The sequence below is a fragment of the Hakea prostrata genome, chromosome 2, assembly GCF_041222555.1.
Source record: "Hakea prostrata isolate BN-2017 chromosome 2, UWA_Hpros_2, whole genome shotgun sequence".
NCBI lineage: Eukaryota > Viridiplantae > Streptophyta > Magnoliopsida > Proteales > Proteaceae > Hakea > Hakea prostrata.
In genome coordinates this window covers 67,550,172-67,572,733 of record NC_142601.1, presented here as the reverse complement: position 1 = coordinate 67,572,733, position 22,562 = coordinate 67,550,172, and the positions used below count along the sequence as shown (strand labels likewise).

Sequence of the window (22,562 nt, the reverse complement as noted above, 5' to 3'; positions counted from 1 at the left end):
TGAATACATTTTTCAAAAGCATGTCTAATATCTTCATAGATAGGTTACATTTTAGCTTCCAATACGCTCTCTTTTTTTACTCAATGAACAAAGTCTCCCATAAAGTCTCCCCTCCGACCTGGTTATATTCATAGAGGCATCAACGTTGCACTTAAACCATTTTACTTTTGTCTGCTTCCACCTGGCTGTCCTTCTTATGGACATGTCGTGTATTTACTAATCTCTTCTTCCTCAATTAAACTAAGAAGAATATACAGATAGTATTACTACTAAAAATGAAATAAAATTCCAGCCATGATTTGTTGATAATCTCTCAAAAGAATATTAAATATATATATTAGATACTTTGTATCATTGAAGGCATACTTTATTTCCGAACTTGATGGGGAATCATATTTATTTTATTTTGAATTGCAATTAATGCTAAGAGTAAGTGGAAGGGTTGATGCTGCATAAAAAAGTTTCTCTCTTCCTCATCCCCCAACCCCTCAAAATAAATGAATAAACAAATAGATAACTATTTTGAGGGTGCCAACTACTTGTCTACTTCAAGTTGGTCGGTTTCCAACTTTGAATTCTACCCCAAAAAGAAAGAACAAAAATCCCAACTTTAAAAGATAGAGGGATCAACTATCAAAGAAGCTAGAATTTCTGTTCTGTTGGTTTAATTTGCGCTATCAGAAATGGTTCGAGAAATTCCTCTGTAGAACAAGTTCCAAGGTTTTTGCTTTCCCGCGTCAACCATTGCCAACGTCACAGGTCTTCAAGGCGTCTTCCTAGTCTCCGGCCACTGCCCCCTCCAACAAGGTTGAAGCTTTTGTAGTTTAAATTTTCTTTTACGTGAATCTGCAATTTTATATGATTTCACTCTGTTTTTGTTGACTAGCCTAAGTTTTTCTTCTTCAATTTGGTTCTTGTTGCTTTTTGTGTATAAACTATACAGTTCTCAGGCTTAAAGTGTCTCGAGAATGTTGCTTTAATGGAGTTTTTTTTGGGTTGCTACTGTTTTGCATCAAACAGACTCGCTTTTGTAGTTGTGTTATTTATAAATGGGTTTTACCGAACTGAGGATGATGCTCTGTTCGTTGCATTGAGAGCTAGGATACTTTCAAAAAGCATTCTTCCCTTTTTTTTGGTGCGGATGGAGGTCACATCGATTGCTCTTCTTCTTAATCCTTTATAAACTTGCAACTTTTTATTTAATGATTTGTAGTTTTGTACAATTATGTCCGAAGGAGACTCGTGACCTCTTAAAAAAGGTGTAGTTTTTTTCTTTTTCTTTCTCTTCTCTGGTTTTCTACTTCAAAACTTTGTTTTCTGAATCATAGTTACTGGTAGAACCGACTTCACTTGCCTACCCTGAATCTTTGTGATACTTCACTTCTGTTATCTACAAATTCTTATATATTTACTTTTTATTTGATATTCCAGGTTACACAGTTGAGCTGAAATCAAAATCGAAATGGAAACTAGTAGTTGTAATGAAGGAGGAGCAGTGAAGCGTAGAGGTTGTTCCTGTGTAATGGATGAATTCCTCCCTGAGGAATCCTTCAAGAGCTGGAGCAACTATGGCAAAGCTTTAAGCGAAACAGGGGTTAGATTTACGGACCGATTATTTAGTCGATCTCTGGAGCAAACGGAGTTGTGTGAGGTGAAGGACAGGAGTCAACATCAGATGAAGAAGAATCTCTCATGGTGGGATCTCATCTGGTTTGGCATTGGTTCTGTCATAGGAGCTGGAATCTTCGTTCTAACAGGTCTCGAGGCAAAATCTGAGGCCGGGCCTGCCGTGGTTGTCTCCTATGTGATCTCCGGAATATCTGCCATGCTCTCTGTGTTCTGCTACACCGAGTTTGCTGTTGAAATTCCTGTTGCAGGTAACCTCTTGTGCTAGGAACTCTTTAGATGTAGCAAACTGGAAAAACTGCTAATGCTTCTGGGTGGAAGTCATTTATAAACCTGGCCATCTCAGGTATCCCTTTAGCCCAAGTTTGATTTTCCTGTCAATTCTGAGTTCCCCAGACTCTAATGCGATTTTAGATTCCAGAATCCATGCGAAACATGAGACCTGTGGATTCAGAGATGTTGTTAGTTAGGGTCTAAATTAGCTGATTCTATCTCAAATTTCAAAAACAAAAACCTTTAAAATTCTCAGCCAATGCTGGTCCTCTGAAAACCTCAAATCCATGGCTTTGGCTAAGCCAAAAAAGTTGGAACAACTTTGTCTCTGCTCATTTTCTGTGGCTGGATTTATCTGACCATTTGGGCCTTACCTTAATATGATAATGTTGCTTCTATAAGAGAGTTCTACAACACTAATTTGCATTGTTACACAGGTGGATCCTTTGCATACCTCAGGGTGGAGCTAGGCGATTTTGCAGCTTTCATTGCTGCTGGAAACATCCTCCTTGAATATGTCATTGCAGGAGCTGCGGTGTCTAGGTCTTGGACTTCCTACTTTGCTACCCTTTGCAACCATAGCCCCAACGATTTCCGTATCAATGTCCAAGACAGTCTTGGTGAAAACTATAGCCACCTTGACCCCATTGCTGTCGTTGTCCTCACCGTCATCTGTATTCTTGCTGTCCTCAGTATAAAGGGCTCTTCTCGCTTCAACTACGTCGCCTCCATTTTCCATGTCCTCATAATTCTCTTCATCATTATTGCAGGGCTCACTAAGGCTGACACCAAGAACTACACACCATTTTCACCCTTTGGTACCCGAGGCATCTTTAAGGCCTCGGCGGTTTTATTCTTTGCCTATGTTGGGTTTGACGCGGTGTCCACAATGGCTGAGGAAACTAAGAACCCTGCTCGGGATATCCCAATTGGGCTGGTTGGATCCATGTCGATCACTATAGTCGCTTATTGTTTACTTGCTGTCACATTGTGCCTAATGCAACCATACACTGAGGTAGATGTTGATGCCCCTTTTTCGGTTGCATTCGAAAAGGTTGGGATGGGTTGGGCCAAGTATATTGTTGCTGCCGGAGCATTGAAGGGCATGACCACAGTTCTGCTAGTCACTGCTGTTGGTCAAGCACGGTATCTGACCCACATTGCTCGTACTCACATGGTTGCCCCATGGTTTGCTCAAGTCCATGAAAAAACTGGGACACCTATTAATGCTACTGTAGTGATGTTTGTTGCCACAGCCGCAGTTGCCTTCTTCACAGGCCTTGAAACCCTCTCCAACCTCCTGTCTATCTCTACACTCTTCATCTTCATGATGGTTGCGGTCGGGATTATAGTCCGCCGCTATTATGTAAGTGGGGTGACAAAGCCAGTGCACAGGAACATACTCATTCTTTGCCTGACCCTCATTATTGGATCCTCAGTAGGCACTGCAGCTTACTGGGGCTTAAGCCCCAAAGGATGGATTGGTTACACGATTACCTTGCCAATATGGTTCTTGTCAACTTTTTTTTTGTGTTTGATCCTTCCAAAAGCAAGGCAACCAAAGCAGTGGGGGGTGGCAGTTGTGCCATGGATGCCATCAGTTTCAATTGCTATGAACATATTCCTTCTAGGTTCAATTGATAGGGACTCATTCATCAGGTTTGGAGCCTGGACTGGACTTCTCTTGGTTTACTATTTCTTTTTTGGGCTCCATGCATCCTATGATACGGCTAAGGAACTGGCCGAGAAGATGGTCCAAGATACCATCCCTACAAAAGTTGAAGAGGGAAATGCAAAGGTAGCTCCAGTGGTAATGTAAAGAAGTTGTTGTATGTGCAGTTAGGTATATCCATAGAGTCAGTTTGGTACATGGGGCTGCGTCATATGAGTGGGAATGGAGTCAGCGAAAGGGTTGCAGATAGAGCTGCTTTGATGAATAATCTGTAGTTGATAGACATTAATCTAGAATTATGCTTGTTAGATTTGAGAATGTAATCCTTTTTGTTTAGCTGTAATCCCTTTCAAGCTAGTGGGTTATAAGTGGGAGTATCACGTTTTGTATAGTTAACATGTTGTTCTCTCTAAAAAAAACACAAAAAAACACGGCTAAACACCAATCCCTCTCAGAAAATCATACCTTATATTGGAGAAGGATGCGTTGTCAAATCCTCTAAGCAGAGACTGGATCAACTGTGGATGTATGAGGCTTCGTTTCTATAGTAGTTCTATTTTTAATTCTTGTCACTTTCTTCAGCACGAATGCCCTGATTCAGAAGGTGTCGATGCTTTCCATCGGCCAAACTTTGCTTCCTCGGAACCCTAGATCGACCTCATCAGCTCCCAATCCCAAACTCATCGGATTTCAAAGCAATGCGTTGCAGAGTCACAGAGACGAACAATGTAACAGTACTGTATGAATAACAGTCAACCAACAAATTTTACCAATGAGAAGTTTGATGAAATGCTTCAATACAATCAAAGAATGCGTTTTAATCAAACATTACTTACTTACAGAGGATGTGAATCCCTTAGAAGTGTTCTCATTATCGGTCAAGAATGGTACGAGGAATGACACCAGAATGAGTCGTTGTTCCGTACCGCACACGCTATGATGCAGATCCCGTTTCTTGGGCCTGGGTTGGATTTGGAATAAGTTGAGCGACGTTAGGGTTGGGCTGCCAGGGCTGGAGATATTTTTAAGTGAAAAACAAAATCAACGTTTGTCAAGCAAGGTCCGACATATCGAGTCGTGTCGCCGTGTCGGTGACTGGTGACACCACCGACGCGGCGAAATTGTTGGCGACTTTTGGCAGGAGTGTCGATGAAATTTGACCCCGGTTTCAGGGGGTATTTAAGGTCATTTTGGCTTGAATTTTGTTGTGTTGCCTAACTTGAGGCCAATAAACACAATGAGAGTATTATTCGGCCGAAAACATCACTTAATCTAAAGTTTCTGATTGGTACATGCCAGGCTACATGGGGCCAAAACTGAAAGTTTGGGACGAAACTCATATAAATTAATGTAAACATGTAAAGAGAATACAAATACACAACTTGTGAAGAGAAGTATTAAACTCTACAATTCATTATACAATTATGTTGAGTATGACTCATGCTTCACATTTTGTTGCCGACAAACATGGGGTCCCACTCCTCGGTGAGCGGTCGGGGGTCCGGAGCCTGTTGAGGTCTTACGTCATCGAATGAAAAATCGATGAAAAACGAATGAAATTCTTGTAAATATGGTGAATTTGAAGATATATCGTAGAAAAAATTGACTTTTCGCGATATATCGCTGATTTTCGGCTATATATTGTCGACTTTTTGTAAAAGTCGTGTCGCTGGGGGCAACATGACTCCCCACAATGACACGACGATATATCGCCGACACACTGTACAAAGGTGTCAATGGAATTTCTTGTGGATGTGACTTGCAAATGAACCTAATATAAAATTATAAATTTATTTAAAAGAAAGAAAAAAAAAGCCAAGGAAATTTAGATATATGTCCATTATGACCTCGTAAGTTATTTAAACAAAAGAAAAAAAAACCTGATCATTTGTAGCTATACCAAAGCAGCATCATATATTAATTTTTTTGAAAAAAAAAAAAAAAAAACATACAACAGCATCATATGGAGCCAATGTCGAATATGGTAGATTGCAAAGTTTGAAGCCTTTGCTTAGGGTTATGTATATAATTGAAAGGATGCACTGGTTAGTGTTTGAAAAAGACACAAGCTACTTGTTTGTTTTGGCTAAACTAAAAAAAGAAAAAGACACAAGCGCCCCAAGCGCCACCACCCCAACACCATTCTCTTTTTTTTCTGCAAAATGTTCTTTTTGATCCTCTTTTCTTTAATTTTTTTTTATCATATGTGCTTTTTTCATATGTGAAAGTGAAAGTGAAAGTGAGAAACACGCATTTGCCACTCCCCCATTAGAGAAAATTATTACAACACAAAAGAATTGTCCTCTTTTGGCCAAAAAAGGGAAAACTTGTGTGGTATTAGTTTTTGTTAACATTGTTTTACTTCATTTTTATTTTTTGTTTTCTCAAAAGGCATTTAATTTGGCCTAATATAAAAAAGGGAATGAGAGTTATTTAAGAGTTTGAGAAGATATAAAACTCCTATGTGAGGGAGAGAAATAATAGAGACTTGGAGAGGATGAACTATATCCGAGATCTTGGTTATAATTATATGTAGTGGCCCTTCTTCGGGCCTCAAATATTTTTGCTGGAGGAGATATTACAAAGATTTTTAAGTGTGTAGCTCTGGTAATGATATAGTTGCTAATAAGGAAAGACTACAAGTGCATGCGCATTGACTTCATCATTCTTCCTTGGGCTTTTGATAGATGGGCTCCGAGGATTGAAGACTTTATCCTCACCAATCCTATCTTATCAAAGTTCTATTTGGGATTAATTACATGCATGGAAGCCTTCTCTTAAGATAGATCGTGAGTCACAAGATTGAACACATTCAATGGGAGGCGAAAATTTCAAGACAGGGAAAGTTGTTGTAATTAGGTTGGCCACCTAAAATTGGGCCCTAAAAACCATATTCAAAAAGTGCACTTTAAAGCTAGCTAAATATCCGGATTATTATCAAGTCACAAAGAAATGAACCATCAATTTCCTTTTGGATGAAGGACACATGTTCATCAATTACATCCAAAGGTTGAGATAATATTTAAAAAATAAAATTTATTTTATTTTAAATTTGAACATTTTGATGTGATTAATGGACATATGTCTTTCATCCATAGGAAAATTGATGGTCGACCTGCTAAAATTTCCTAAATATCCCAAGAAAATTTTAACCATTATTTTAGTCCTTTTAGGGCTCAATAAGGGTTTAGTTGGAATTCCCTCAATCCAAAGGTCATCTTTCATATGAATAAATATTGGTGTGACATGACAGAGTTCTAGTCTACTTAAGAGTCTTAGTTGGAATCTAATTTAAAATGAGATTCATTCTAGATAATTACCTATATAATTTTGCAAATTTATTTAAAATTTTCCTTTTGATTGTTCTTGAGTTGCAAATGAGATTCTAATCGAAGAGGATTCTCTAGTTAGGGTCGAAACCAAAAGATTAATTATATCACTCAAACAAAGATAGGATGATAACGCTCACTAAACAGCTCTTAGAGGCAATAATAAATCTACTCATGCTTTTTTTTTTTTTGGTACAAATGGGCTTTATTAAGTCGGGGGATTGGGATATTAATATGCCTCAGCAAGAGTTAAACCCACGACCTCTTCATTAAAAGGTGTTGGTTTCACCATTAGATCAACTATGAGTTGGCATCTACCCATGCTTTGATCCAATATTTTTCATATTCCCTCAAGCAGGCTGATAAGATAAGAGTGGTTGGACCACGCTTCATTTTGTTGTTAAACCTGACAGTGATTCTACTATCAAGTTTATCACAAGGAATACTAAAGTGGGAGGCATTTCCATGTTTATGGTGAACAAGAGTGACAAGAATGAACACACACCTTCACATCTTGCTGCCAAGATTTCAAATCTTGATGCATTATCTCTCAAGTGGACAAAAGAGCCCTGAACCAAGACAACTTAATCACTTTGGACATTTTGTTAAAGGGATTGGGAGAAGAATCGATGATAACTTGGAAAAGGAAATTTACCACTATCATGGATTTTTTTTCTGTGATCAAAACAACAATTATTATGAATACGAATATATTTTTATTCACCCTAGATAATATATTCCAGCATCAAATTGACTCAGCCTAAATATCTTGATGCTTAGGTCGATTCATCTATCGTACATTACAAGATGCAAGAACAGCCTATGGGAGACGGTACATGTAATCGTTTCACTCCTTAATATAAAGCTACCAGTTCAACAAAAAAGGTAAAATAAAGAAGGAAAGAAACAGCTTAGGTGGTTTAGATTTGTCGATTATGACTTGATCATTTATTTATCGAAGAAAAAAAGTGTCACATGTAGACAATTTGGGGTATGGTAGACTGGACAAGTTTTTTTTTTTTTTTGTTAATCGTAGACTGGACAAGTTTGACGCCTTACCTAGGAGTTGTGTAGATAATTAGAAGGGTGTATTGTCCAGTGTTTGTTGAATCTTGGCTTTGCCATTCGTTATTTGTCCTCTTCTGACCAAAAAGGAAAATTTTTATTTTTTAAAAATTTTGGTTTGTAATTTGTGTGATATTTGTTTTTGTTAAACACAAGATATGGAAAGGAAAAAAATTAGAATTAGTAAAGAAGCTGGAATGGAGATGTAGCATGGTTTTATTTGAAATGAAAAAAAATGAAAAAGATTAGAGATGCATGGTAGGAAACCTTTGAAGATGTAACATAAAAGGAATGGAAGGATGAAGAATTTAAAAGGAAAAGGAAGGGTTGCAAAAATACCGGATTTTATTGTATTTTATTATTTTATATAAAAAAAGACCATATCTTAAAAGAATATAAGATTTCTATCTCTTTTTCTTCTTTTTTTTTTTTTTCAAAAAGAAATCAAGATTCCTATCTCACACCATATTTCATAATCATTTAAAAAAAAATTACAAATACTATAATAAAAGTAAAGGAAGAAGATATTTTTCTTTTTCTTTTTAAGTATATATCTCATTATTAGAAATCAAAATGCAAAACATATCTAATAAAAATAAGTAAAAAAAAAAAAATAGACAATAGAAAATTATAGATATTTTAAAGAAAAAGAAAGACATAAAAAGAAGAATATATATTTTTATATCAAAATAATAATAATAATAATAATAATAATAATAATAATAATAATAATAATAATAATAATAATAATAATAATAATAATAATAATATGATATGATTTAAAAAAAATTTCAAAAGGATACACAAAAAATAACAACTAAAAGCACACACTAAAGAATATATCATATTGACAGAAACACTCCAAAATATCTTTTTAAATTTGTACAATAGTTCCATTATGTTGTAATTAGGTCATAGTTTCTAAACTACCCTTGATGTCTTGTGATTTTACGACATTGCCCTTAATGGCATGTTTTCGGAAAAAAAAAACCTAAGAAGTGCACATTAGTTCACTTTTATACCAAATAGAAGACTGTGATCAAAAGTTTGATTTTAATTTAAAAAAAAACTTTAACAATCCTTTAGTTTGTTGTTTTCTTTTCTTTTTCTCGAACAATTATTTGAGATATTAGTGCACTTTTAGGCACAGCAAAAGATGAGCACAAATACAGAAGAGTTAGTTATCTAAATAAGTGCAAATGATGTTTAATGATTATATAATTTCAGTATGGAAGACTAGGTGAGACTAAAGGATAAAGGAACCTTGATATTTCATTATACAAAATAAAATTAAAATGGAAGCTTGTAATGGACAAATTAATTGGAAACTGGCATGAGAAAGAAAGTAGCAGGAAGAATTCCCCAAATTGTTTAATTCTAGGGAGTTCCAGAGTCTAAAAATTAAAGATATTCTTGCGAGTTCCAAATTCTTTAAAATTTTCTTTAATTTTAGACTATTTTTATTATTTTTATTTAATTAATTAATTAATTATTTTATAAAAAGCCTTTGATATTATATTAAATAACATTTTTTTTTTTTTGAAAAAAAGCTACTTTTATATATAGGGAAATTAAGAATGAAAATATTATATTATATATGTGCAAGGGTTGAACTCATGATCTCTCCACGGAAAAGTTAGTTTCTTAACCATTCTAGTAACATTATATACTATAATAAACGTGTCCTTGAGCATAATCATTGATGATATCTCGGAGATGTTCAGCTAAAAAATTGGTTGCTATGTTAATCACTCTTAGGTGGTGTAAAAACTCATCAAACTCGCCTCGTAATGTCAAATATCGTCTACAATTCTCACCCTTTGCAATTTTTTGTAGTTCCTGTGGCAGTTACTTCTTAAAATTTCTCTCAATTTCATTCTTTTTCTTTTTTAAAACTTAATTTTAGGGATTTATTAGATTCAATTTCTAATTGTGTTTCAATTGTAACCCTTGAATAATTAATTGCCACATTTCACAATCCTAAATAAGAATTACAAGGAATTGCAGGAGTGGGAATTGAAGAGAATGTGGATCTGATATATTTTTGGTATTTGAGGTTCATCCGGGTCACCTTACATGCACCTCGATTACGTCTTTAGGGGGAGGTTTATCATCCGCAAGGGTCGAACCCATGACCTCTCCTTTGAAATGTATGGATTTGATCACTCTACTAATCTTGCATTGACAAAATTTGATATCTTCTAGAAGATCACTCATTGACTTGCAGAGACCTTGGATGGGATTCACATCCTCTGTAATTCCTTTCCCTACAATTTCCTGTAATTCCTTCCTAAGATTGTGCCACGTGGCATTTAAGTAATCCAACGATTACCCAATTCAAACTAAATTTAAATTTTATTTAAACCCACCCATATATTTGAATTTTATTTAAATTCTAATTTGTTGGGTGACCGTTGGATTACTTAAATGCCACATGGCACAATCCTATGAGGGAATTACAGGATATTGTAGAGAAAAGAATTGCAGAGGATGTGAATCCCCTTGGATGTGTGCTCTTATCAATTTTGTTCTTATGAACTACACATATTCTACAAAGTCATGATTTTCAAATCTCAAAATTTCAAATTCCAATGTCAATTACTCTCTGAAAATTGCCAGACTCAAGTCAATTCTAAACGATGTGAATTAAATGGATCATTTATTGCTAATTAATTCAAACTAGAGCAAGCCAATTAATTGGATCATTTATTGCTAGTTCTTATTACTAATATTAATAGAGGATTCTCATAATTTCAGCAGCATACAATTTCATCATCTTCCATTCAACAAGTAGCGTATTCTCCTTTGCAGAACCATTCTGGATCTCAAGTAAATTTGCATTCATCATCTACTATGTTGTCCAATTGTTTTACTATTGCTAGGATTAAGATTTTTTGTTTCTTTGTAATGCAAGTTTATCTCGGGATGGTAATCCAGGAGGCATTGGTCATGCTCTAATCTCTTCAACAAAGGAGGTCCTTCTGGTAGTTTCTCAACCTCTACATTTCCATGATGTGATTTCTAGTGAAGCATTAGCAATACGTGAAGCTTTAGATGGATGTCATTGATCGAGGTTTTCGTCGGCTTTTGTGTCTTTACTGATAACCAATATGTGGCTTATTTTTTAATTTCTCAAAATGAAAATATTCCTATTGAGGTTGAGGGTATTTTGGAGGATACATTACTTCTATCCTCCACTTGTGCAGCTTGTAACTTCTTTCATGTTTGTTGGGATGCCAATGGTTTGGCAGATTTCCTAGCTAGGAAGGATCTGTCTATTCCGAGTAAGACAGTTTAGCCGTTACCCGATCTTTGGTTGTGTAGTGTATTGCCAACTGGGTGGTTTTCTTTGTAGTTATTCTGCTTTTTAATAAAAAATCTATTTACCAAAAAAAAAGGAAAAAAATAATTAGTCATTTTTCTCCCTCAACCGGGGTATTGTATCTTGCACCGGTTAGCAGTCAGCGAAGATTCATGTAGGTCAAAATGGTCTTTTAATATCAGAATGCATTCAATTTTTTCCTTTCTTTTCGTTAATACATTGAACTGCACTTGCACAGGCCCACGGTTAGTTATTTTGTTTTCAAACCCCATCACTCACTCCGCTAGAGTTCCTAGTATAAGTACTTGAATGTTCTTTCTTTGAACATTCAAGTAAAGCTGTTCTTCTAACCCAAAAAAAAAAAAAAAAAAAAAAAAAAAAAGAAAAGAAAGAAAAGAAAAGAAAAGAAAAGAAAAGAACAGAACAGAAAGAAAGAAAGAAAGAAAGAAAGAAAGAGGAAAGCTGTTTAGGAATCGCTCACAACTCTGCAATTTCCTTAACTTTGTTGTAATTCTTTGCATCAGATTTCGCAATTGAATCTGAGTGAAAACAGAGAATTGTGGAAGGCAGAGATACTAGCGAAAGAGGAAGAATGAATATGCGGAGAGGGTGTTTATGCACAAAAGATGATATCCTCCCTGAAGAGTCCTTCAAGAGCTGGAGCAACTACGGTAGAGCCCTCAGCGAGACAGGGATGAGATTGAAGAACCGATTTCTGAGTCGATCCCTGGAAGAAACCGAGTTGACAGAGGTGATGAGTCGGAGTCAGCATGAGATGAAGAAGAGCCTCTCATGGTGGGATCTGATCTGGTTTGGCGTTGGCTCCGTCATTGCTTCAGGAATCTTCGTTCTAACTGGTCTCGAAGCCAGAGATGCTGCTGGGCCTGCTGTCGTTCTCTCTTACTTGGTCGCCGGAATCTCTGCCATGCTTTCTGCCTTCTGCTACACAGAGTTTGCTGTCGAAATTCCGGTAGCAGGTATATCTAATCTCTCTTTTAGTCATATGATCAAACACCTGGATGCATTCATATATTCCGGATAAACGCAGAGACTCAATTGAGAAATGACCAATTTGCTTGTCACGTAGGCGGATCCTTTGCGTACCTGAGAGTGGAGCTAGGTGACTTCGTAGCTTACATCGCTGCCGGCAACATCCTCCTTGATTACTTGGTCGGAGCAGCTGTGATAGCCAGGTCATGGACCTCCTATTTTGCTACCGTCTGCAACCATAGACCCAATGATTTCCGCATAAATGTTGAAGAAACACTCGGTGAAAACTATGGCCACCTCGACCCAATTTCCGTCCTTGTTATCATCATCGTCTGTATTCTTGCCGTCCTGAGTATGAAGGGCTCATCGCGCTTCAACTACGTTGCCACAAGCATTCATCTCATGGTCCTTCTCTTCATCGTTATCGCAGGGCTCACCAAGGCTAACCCCAAGAACGTTACCCCCTTCACACCTTATGGTGTCCGAGGTATCTTTAAGGCCTCGACGGTTTTATTCTTCGCCTATGTTGGGTTTGATGCTGTGGCTACAATGGCTGAAGAAACTAAGAACCCTGGCCGTGATATCCCAATTGGGCTGGTTGGGTCCATGCTGATCACTACTGTTGTTTATTGCTTGCTTGCCCTCACATTGTGCCTAATGCAACCATATGATCAGCTAGATACAGATGCTCCTTTTTCTGTAGCATTTCAGAAGGTTGGTATGAATTGGGCCAAGTATCTGGTCGCCGCTGGAGCACTGAAGGGCATGACTACTGCCTTGATAATCATGGTCATGGGCATGGCACGGTATCTGACCCACATTGCTCGAACTCATATGGTGACCCCATGGTTTGCTCAGGTCCATGAAAAGACTGGGACTCCTATTAATGCCACTGTGCTCATGCTAGTTGCTACGGCCTTAATTGCCTTCTTCACCAGCCTTAATGTCCTCGCCAACATCGTTTCCATCTCCATACTCTTTATCTTCATGACTGTTGCCACTGCACTTCTTGTCCGGCGTTACTATGTTAGTGGTGTGACAAGGCCAGTGCACAGGAACTCACTCATTCTTTGCCTGATTTTCATTATTGGATCCTCAATTGCCACTGCAGTTTACTGGGGTGTGACAGAAGGTGAAGGATGGATTGGATACGCGATCACAGGGGCAGTATGGTTCTTGGCAACTCTTGCGTTGTGTGTGTTTGTTCCGAAAGCAAGAAAACCAAAGCGCTGGGGGGTGCCACTGGTGCCATGGTTTCCAGCAGCTTCAATTGCTCTTAACGTCTTCCTCCTGGGTTCAATTGAAAAGGCTTCATTCGCCAGGTTTGGAATCTGGTCTGTTCTGCTTTTGGTTTACTATTTCTTTCTTGGGCTTCATGCGTCGTACGATACCGAGAAGGAATTGGCAGCTAAGAGAGTGCTCAATGACACAGCGGCAAAGATTGAACAAGGACAATGTGAAGGATAAGTCTCTGAATTCAAATTCAAATCCAAATCCTCCGTAGTTAGTTATATCCTTATTGATCTTATCTCCAACAGATCAAAAAGAGATTGAATTATAGTTAAAGTATCAACAAATGGTAGAGTTTGATTGTTCATCAGAGACAATATGGGTGAATAGGGTACGTAACCATCTCTATAATGTTGAACGGGAGAGCATCATCTTGGGGTTTAAATGAAAATATAAACCCCAAAAGCATATTAGTTACTTAATGGTTTTCCTTAATTTTAGGTAGATTATTTAGTGTTAGACTAACACAAAAGACCATGGGCCAAAGAATGTAAGTCGATGGGAGTAGCATAAAATAGACTATTTATACATATAATAGGAATGTTGAAATTGTAGATCTCTATCTTGTATTCTTTGTTTAAAAATAATTAGTATTATCCTTCATCAGCAACTTGTGAATTGAAGACTTTTTTTCATATGGTGGACCTAGATTCTTTATAGTAAAGGTCGAACTAAGTAAAAATTTGCTTGTCTTGTTATTTTCTTTATTCGTCATTGCTAAAGAGGGTGATTGATAGCCTTGCTTCCTTTGCAGCTTCTTCACAATCACCCATTCCCCCATCCCCCTCCCCACCCCCTCTTATCCATTGGCACTTGTATTATGATACTTCTGGTTGTAACTTCCCTCGTGACTTTTCCTTTAAATAAATACCTTTTAATACCAAAAAAAAAAAAAAAAAAAAAAAAGACTTTTAACAATTAGTTTTAGCTTAAAATATAATTGGACTTTTTATTTTTGTCTATAAATAGAGAGGTAGACACTAACACTCATACCCATTTCCCAAGTTAAGTTTTCATTTGAAAAAATGAGTAAAATTAAACAATTTAAATATGTGCCTTTTAAAATAATCTAGGATGACAAAATAATATGCCCTTAAAGGAGCATTCTTGTAATTCCACGGAGCTTTAACAAATTTTGAATCATTTCTGATTCATGGGTTTATTCGAAATTCAAAAGAGATAGATGTTTTTGGATATATTGAAATAAATAGTTTCTGGAAAGATTATTTATCTATTTATTTTTTGAGTAGAAGGTTCATTACTATTATTTGCACGTAGAAATTACCCAGCCCTGCCGTTTAACACAGGTTTCACATTTTCAATGCCAATCTAATGAATTCATGATCATGTAAACTTGAATTTTAATTATTTTGAGAAATTTATTTTTCGAAACCCACCAGCATATAGCTCCATTATTTCTTTGTCTATCTCTTGAAAATATCTTTCTATTGACATTTCTTATTTTTATCCATGAATAATTCAGTTTCTCCACTTGATATTCAATATGTTGAGAAATGAGATATGAGAGTAAACTAATTATCATTTTTTCCCCTTCATTTTATCATTTTCTTTTAATATTAGATGGTTGCTCTCAGGTTTTGACTGATGCAGATACTATGTTCTCTACGGCATAGGTATCATAACTATGTTCTCTACGGCATAGGTATCATAATTATGGTAGAATAAAACAAAAAACCATAGAATGAAACAAAGAACATTCAGATTTTTTCTTTTTGGCATTGCAACACCATATTGAGAAGTTTTACAACATCAATCAGATGGTATTAAATGCAAATTTCAAATTTGGAAAATGAACTTTCCTTTGAGCTAGCTAACGTGTGTACTCTTCTGTTGAGCGAAACAACGAACCTACAACGATTAAAAGCGAGCCTACAACAATAGCTTATGCTTACCATAATACTAAAATAGGGCTACTGCAAGTTTTTTCCCCCTTCGTTTGTTGCGGGTCACGCCACTCCGCAGAAATTGAATGAATGAGTGGAGATCTTCCTTCCCCCTTGCTAATTACCAAAAACTCCATTGCCACTATTGGTGAAGAAAAGTTCTACCATCTCAACTGGTGAAGAAAAACTCTACCATCTCACCCAAAAACAACTCGGAAATTGAGAGTCTACAATAAGGAACTTTGCTTCCACTACTGATGAAGAAAAGCTCTACCATCTCACCAAAAACAACTCAGAAACTGCGAGTCTACAATAAGGAACTTTGCTTATTGGAATTTTTTGATTTTCCTTAGTTTTTTTTTGCTTTGCAAGTACATGTTTAAAGATTTTTCTTTGAAACTATAAATATTTTACTGATCGAGACTTGCAGATTTTTTTTGGGTATAAAGGTACTTTTATATATAGGGATAGGGATATTACTATGCTGCCTGCAGGGATTGAACCTACGACTTCTCCATTGAGAAGTTAGGGTCCTAACCATCCTACTACCCCTCCATTGGCGACTCTCAGATATTTTAAAGCATGTTACGATCCATCATCCATTTAGCGATTGAATGAACTGGATGCACAAAAGGCTCGAGCATTGTATCTCTATAGCATTGACTTTTCCTCAATAAATAAATTTCCAAAAAAAGAAATAAAAGAATTAAATGAATCATTTAGTGCTGGATCATTTACTCTAGTTCAAGCAAAAAATTAAGACGGAATGATTCATGCACCGCATGCAAGGTCAATAAAGATTCATGTTGGTCATATGGTCTTTCAGTATTATAAAGCATTGAATCGTGTGAGGGACCGGCAGCTTGAGCTGAACTTGGAGTCCGGATCAGCTCCCCTAACGGCTTACCGACCACAAAACAATGGGCCCCGGGGCCTTTTTAAAAAATTTTAAATTTTTTTTTCCCCGGTGTTTTTGTTTTGGGACCGCGCTCTCTAACGGGGAGTCGGTGTCCCATTGTTCCTACAATTGCCACGGTTTTTGACTTTCCTCCGCCTCACTGGTTCCTTTTTATTATTAAGTAAATTAAACTCAAAACTTCACAATTGCCTTTTGTGGGATTCGTCTTGATGGAGTCAAGGTTGGTCGGGTGCGTGTGTGGGGTTCTGTGGACACTCGGTGAAAACAACGGCCACCTTGACCCGTTTGCCATGCTGGTTATCATCATCGCCTGTATTCATTCTTAGACATCCTCAGTATGAATTGAAGGCTCATGGCGGTTCAACTACGTCGCTACAAGCATTCATATAATTGTCATTCTCTTCGTTATAATCGCAGGGCTCACCAAGGCTTACACCACCGAAAATATTATCTCATATACACCTTATAGTGTCAATCGGTACGGTTTCGGTATTAAATCGGTGTGGGAAAACCGTTTAAACATGGTACCTAGTGCAGTACAATTTTAGTACGAACGAATCCATGCCACTTTTGTTATTAGTTTATTAAGATCCTAATGAAATTGCAATCAAACAATCGATCTAATCTGATATTAATAAAGACAAAGCAAGTAAATCTAAAAAGAAGGGTGAATGATGAAATGAAAAATTGAAATAGGGAATTAGGGATAGGGTTAATGGTAAAGTGTTTTAATTGTAAAATTACATTTATTTTCCTTAATTTGGTATGGTAACAAGTTAGTACGGTTTTGGTACATACCAACAGTATGAGTACCTAAAACCGGAACCTAAAAATTCGGTTCGACATACCATACCGAATTTTAACGGTGCGGTGTGGTTTTAGACAGTGCGGTTCGATGCCGTTAAATGTTTTCGATACACAATTAACGGATCAGATTTGGCTCGGATACACGAGTATCCGAATCCGGTAGAAATTTAAAGAAAGCATCTAAATTTGAATCCAAAACTTTATCGGATATCCGATAATAATTCAATCCGATTATTGATTGGTGATTGTCATTTATTTATTTATGGTAATTTTCTATTTTCTATTACCAATTACCGGTTTTGGAATCCGATTATTAGCCCATTTTTTAGAGAAAAGTGTTTAATAGTTTACTTTAATCGGATAATTTTCAATTTTTGATTATCCGGTTACCGATTCCCGGTATCCAAATCCTATTATCATCTCTTTTCAAAGAAAAAAATGTTGAATACTTTACTCTCTTTGGATAAATTTTTATTCTGATATTATCCAATGCGGTAAGCAATTATCCGAATCCGAATCGAATCCGGTTGCTTAGCAGACACATACAGATATTTTCCAATAAGAAAAATTCTAGATATGGATACCCTTAAACGAATACGAATGCGAGGCGGATTACGACTATTCATTTACAGGTCTAGTCCAAGGCATCTGCAAGGCCTAGATGGTTTTTATTTTTATTTTTTGGGTAAGATTCTAGAACTCGCTAATTTTGAAGAACTTGTGAAATACGCACGCCATTACTTCGGATGTCTGCTCTCATCAAATTTTTTTGAGCCTGAATACTTATTTTATTATACTCAAACATAGTCCCACATAATATATATATGGTGAAAAAAAAGTAGTGTTAGTGTGGTGGTCCGCACGGGCTCGACTTCAACGAAAATTTCTATCGCAACCATCTGTTTTCAAAAAATGTAAAAATATATTTTTCAAACATGGACGATCGAGATTAAAATCTCATTCCGCTGGCGTTGTCCATTAATTAAAAAACACCCCAGCAGATTCTAATCGGCACTAATTTTGTTGTTATGGTCAACACATTCTAACAAGTCAAGATTTTCAAATCTCAAAATTTCAATTTTCAATGTCAATTACTCTCTAAAAATTGCCCGAAAATGACAGTAGTCAATGCTAAACGATGTGAATTAAATAGATCATTTAGTGCAAGTTCATACCGAGTCTGAAAGAAAGAGGAGTCTGGAGAGGGGGGGAATTGATTAGAAAACGAGGGGCAGAAAGGGAATCGAATCGGATTTGAATTTAGTCGGATATTATGATTTCAGATTTTATTCTCCCTAGAGATCCATTATTTAGTGGTAATTCAAAAAAAGAAAAAGAAAAAGAAGGGTAGTTAGTCATTTTTCTCCCTCTATTGGGTATTGTATCCTGCACCGGTGTAGCAATAAATGAAAATTCATGTTGGTCAAAATGGTCCTTTAAGTGTGAATGCATTGAATTTTTGTTTTTATCATTTCTCTGGTAAAAATACATTGAATCTATTTTTTGGTAACTAATAATTGACTCCTTTTCATTTTGGCAATAAATTGAATCATTTTTTGACAACTAGAAAGCATTGAATCTATGGGTTTTTTGGTTTTCAAACCCCATCAATAATCACTCTGCAAGAATTTCAACGTGTTTGAAAGTTCTTTCCTTCAATATTAACTGAAAAAATGCCTTAAAACTTACAGATTAAAGCTGTCGAGGAATTCCATGTTCTTTTCCCTCACAACTCTGCAAATTTCAAAACTTTGTTGTAATTCGTTGTTTCGGAATTCGCAATTGAACTGGTGGAAGCAGACGAGATACTAGGGAAAGGGGAAGAATGAATAAGCGGAGAGGGTGTTCATGCACAAAAGATGATTTCCTCCCTGAGGAGTCCTTCAAGAGCTGGAGCAACTATGGTAGAGCACTCAGCGAGACAGGAATGAGATTGAAGAATCGATTTCTGAGTCGATCCCTGGAAGAAACCGAGTTGACAGAGGTGAAGAGTCGGAGTCAGCATGAGATGAAGAAGAGCCTCACATGGTGGGATCTGATCTGGTTTGGCATTGGCTCCGTTATTGCTTCCGGAATCTTCGTTCTAACTGGTCTCGAAGCAAGAGATGCTGCTGGGCCTGCCGTCGTTCTCTCTTACTTGGTCGCCGGAATCTCTGCCATGCTTGCTGCGTTCTGCTACACAGAGTTTGCAGTCGAAATTCCAGTTGCAGGTATATCTAATCTCTGCTTGAGTCATATGATCAAACACTATGAATGCGTTAATTAATTACTTCCCCCAATCCGACGTGCATGTCACATAGGTGGATCCTTTGCGTACCTGAGAGTGGAGCTAGGTGATTTCGTAGCTTACATCGCCGCCGGCAACATCCTCCTTGATTATCTGGTCAGCGCAGCTGTCGTGGCAAGGTCATGGACTTCCTACTTTGCTACCATCTGCAACCATAGACCCAATGATTTTCGCATAAATGTTGAAGAAACACTCGGTGAAAACTATGGCCACCTCGACCCGATTGCCGTGGTTGTTATCATCGTTGTCTGTATCCTCGCCGTCCTGAGTATGAAGGGCTCATCACGCTTCAACTACGTTGCCACAGGCATTCATATCATGGTCCTTCTCTTCATCGTCATCGCAGGGCTCACCAAGGCTGATACCAAGAACATTATCCCATTCGCACCTTATGGTGTCCGAGGTATCTTTAAGGCCTCGACGGTTCTATTCTTCGCCTATGTTGGGTTTGATGCTGTGGCTACAATGGCTGAAGAAACTAAGAACCCTGGCCGTGATATCCCAATTGGGCTGGTTGGGTCCATGTTCATCACTACTGTTGTTTATTGCTTGCTTGCCCTCACATTGTGCCTAATGCAACCATATGATCAGCTAGATACAGATGCTCCATTTTCTGTGGCATTTCAGAATGTTGGTATGAATTGGGCTAAGTATCTGGTCGCTGCTGGAGCACTGAAGGGCATGACAACTGCCTTGATAATCATGGTGATGGGCATGGCACGGTATCTGACCCACATTGCTCGAACACATATGGTGACTCCATGGTTTGCTCAGGTCCATGAAAAGACTGGGACTCCTATCAATGCCACTGTGCTCATGCTAGTTGCTACGGCCTTAATTGCCTTCTTCACCAGCCTTACTGTCCTCGCCAACCTCGTTTCCATCTCCATACTCTTTATCTTCATGACTGTTGCCACTGCACTTCTTGTCCGGCGCTACTACGCGAGTGGTGTGACAAGGGCAGTGCACAGGAACTTACTCATTCTTTGCCTGATTTTCATTATTGGATCCTCAATTGCCACTGCAGCTTACTGGGGTGTGACAAAAGGTGAAGGATGGATTGGATACGCGATCACAGGGGCAGTATGGTTCTTGGCAACTCTTGCGTTGTGTGTGTTTGTTCCGAAAGCAAGAGAGCCAAAGCGGTGGGGGGTGCCACTGGTGCCATGGCTTCCAGCAGCTTCAATTGCCCTTAACGTCTTCCTCCTGGGTTCAATTGAAAAGGATTCGTTCGTCAGGTTTGGAATCTGGTCTGTTCTGCTTTTGGTTTACTATTTCTTTTTTGGGCTTCATGCGTCGTATGATACCGAGAAGGAACTGGCGGATAAGAGAGTGCTGGAAGCCACAACCACAAAGATTGAACAAGGACAATCAGAGGGGTGAGTGGGGTATGACCCCATTTCTTTCTTGTTAGACAGGAGAGCATCATCTTGGATTTTAAATGAAAACATAAACACCAAAATGATTAGTTACTGAATAATTTTATGAAGATCAGTTTGACTTTAACGGTGCAATTCCAATTCTAACTTTGTCATATGAATAGAGAGGTAGACAAAACACCCATTTCTCAGGTCAAGTTTTCATGTGGAGAAAAATAAAAAAAAATTTATTAACGAAAGATAATATTCCAATAAAGAGGCATTCTTGTAATTCAATGCAGCTTTAAACCAATTTGAATCATTTCTGGTTCATGGTTTATTAACTTTATTCCGAAACTTGCATTTGGGTATTAGGGTTGTGATATTTAGTTTCAGGAAAGAATCATTACTATTGTTTACTCATGAAATTTCCCTTGCCGTTGAACACAGGTTTCACATTTTCAGTAAGATTATAATGAACTCATGTAAATTTGAATTTCATTTACTCTGAGGAACTTATTCAAAGAAACCCAGCATTTACTGAAGTTTCAAAAAGTATACAGAATAGAGTGGATTTTCTTCTTGAAATTCTCTCGAGAAATAAAAACATTAACATCCTTTGTTGTATACCTCAAGGCTCAACTTCCCTGCCGTTTTATGGAGAAATCGAGTGCAAGACGATCGGGGGAGGGATAGAATTTAAGTTTTCCAAATCCCATGGGCCTTTGCTCCATTGCTTACTTTAATGGCTGGTTCATTCTTAGTGATTCAGTCTCTCTCTCTTATTGATTTGTTATGTTGAAAAATGAGACATGGGAGTAAACTATCAGAACTTTTTTCTTCTGCACACTCTTCCATTATCATATCAGACAAATGGGTGCTACTAAAAGCTTCTATAAAGTTTGAACTCAATAAGGGAGCATCAACTGTTACTGGAAGATTTGCAGCAGAAAAGTGAACCTTCAGTTTTGAAGGATTATTTGAGAATAGGCTTTCGAGTTTATCAGTGCCAACAGTTTAACTTCTAGGTGGCAGAGGTCAAATTATTTCAGTCTCACTTGAAGGAACAGAATCCTCAACATTACCTACGACTCTACGAGCCATATAGGCTTACAACAAGGTCTACGAAGATGAGTGGCACTAAGAGAGTTTTTCCCTTTACTATATCTTCAATTCTGTTTCTTTAAGTGCAGCCCTTTGTGGTCTTAACAAACCCTTATAGCCCACACTCACTGTCAGTTGTCAACCATGCTCAGGCGGCAAAGCATGAAAACAACAATGGCCGTCATAATATGTAAATAATGAGGAGCCCATGCTATTTTTTGTTTAAGCCCAACAAGGCAGACCCATGTGATTTATACTAAGAGAAATAAGGCCCATTTGATAGGGATAGTGCCAAACCTTAACGTACTTCGATTAGAGAAGCATGTATCACTCTTTTAAGTAATATAAGCAACAAATTAAAGAACGTTCAGAGATGATGACACAAGTTGGTACTACTCCATTGCCTTATTAATGAATCATTTGATCCTTATATAGAATGAAGAGGCTCAAACAGCATAATTAAATCTCACATGTATATACATACATATAGAACGGGCATTGTATGTTGGTGCTGGAGTTTATTGTGTATGTCTAGTGATTGCATGGGCAAACATATATGTCTCAGCATGGGCCGATCCAGACAAATCCAGACTAGCCCAGTTGTACCTGATGTACA

General features: G+C 37.4%; 2 protein-coding genes and 1 pseudogene across 4 annotated transcripts; all 3 read left to right on the top strand.

Annotated features, from left to right (window-relative positions):
• The first annotated feature begins 540 nt into the window (after nt 1–540).
• Nucleotides 541–4,243, top strand: LOC149025903 (cationic amino acid transporter 1-like). Of its 3 annotated transcripts, none has more exons than XM_089146110.1 (3): nt 541–807; nt 1,432–1,877; nt 2,337–4,243. In XM_089146110.1, the coding sequence occupies exons 2-3, from the start codon at nt 1,463–1,465 to the stop codon at nt 3,716–3,718; spliced, it is 1,797 nt and encodes a 598-aa protein (XP_089002236.1). In that variant the 5' UTR covers nt 541–807; nt 1,432–1,462; the 3' UTR covers nt 3,719–4,243. The 3 variants fall into 3 exon arrangements, with proteins under 3 accessions (XP_089002236.1, XP_089002237.1, XP_089002238.1); XM_089146111.1 differs by lacking the exon at nt 541–807 and adding an exon at nt 819–1,259; XM_089146112.1 differs by lacking the exon at nt 541–807 and adding an exon at nt 1,265–1,334.
• Nucleotides 4,244–11,724: 7,481 nt separating this feature from the next.
• Nucleotides 11,725–14,193, top strand: LOC149025902 (cationic amino acid transporter 1-like). Its single transcript, XM_089146109.1, has 2 exons — nt 11,725–12,264; nt 12,375–14,193. Exons 1-2 carry the CDS (start codon nt 11,880–11,882, stop codon nt 13,742–13,744), a joined length of 1,755 nt encoding a protein of 584 aa, XP_089002235.1. The 5' UTR covers nt 11,725–11,879; the 3' UTR covers nt 13,745–14,193.
• Nucleotides 14,194–18,882: 4,689 nt separating this feature from the next.
• On the top strand, nt 18,883–20,867 carry LOC149025901 (cationic amino acid transporter 1 pseudogene; annotated as a pseudogene).
• The last annotated feature ends 1,695 nt before the right edge of the window (nt 20,868–22,562 follow it).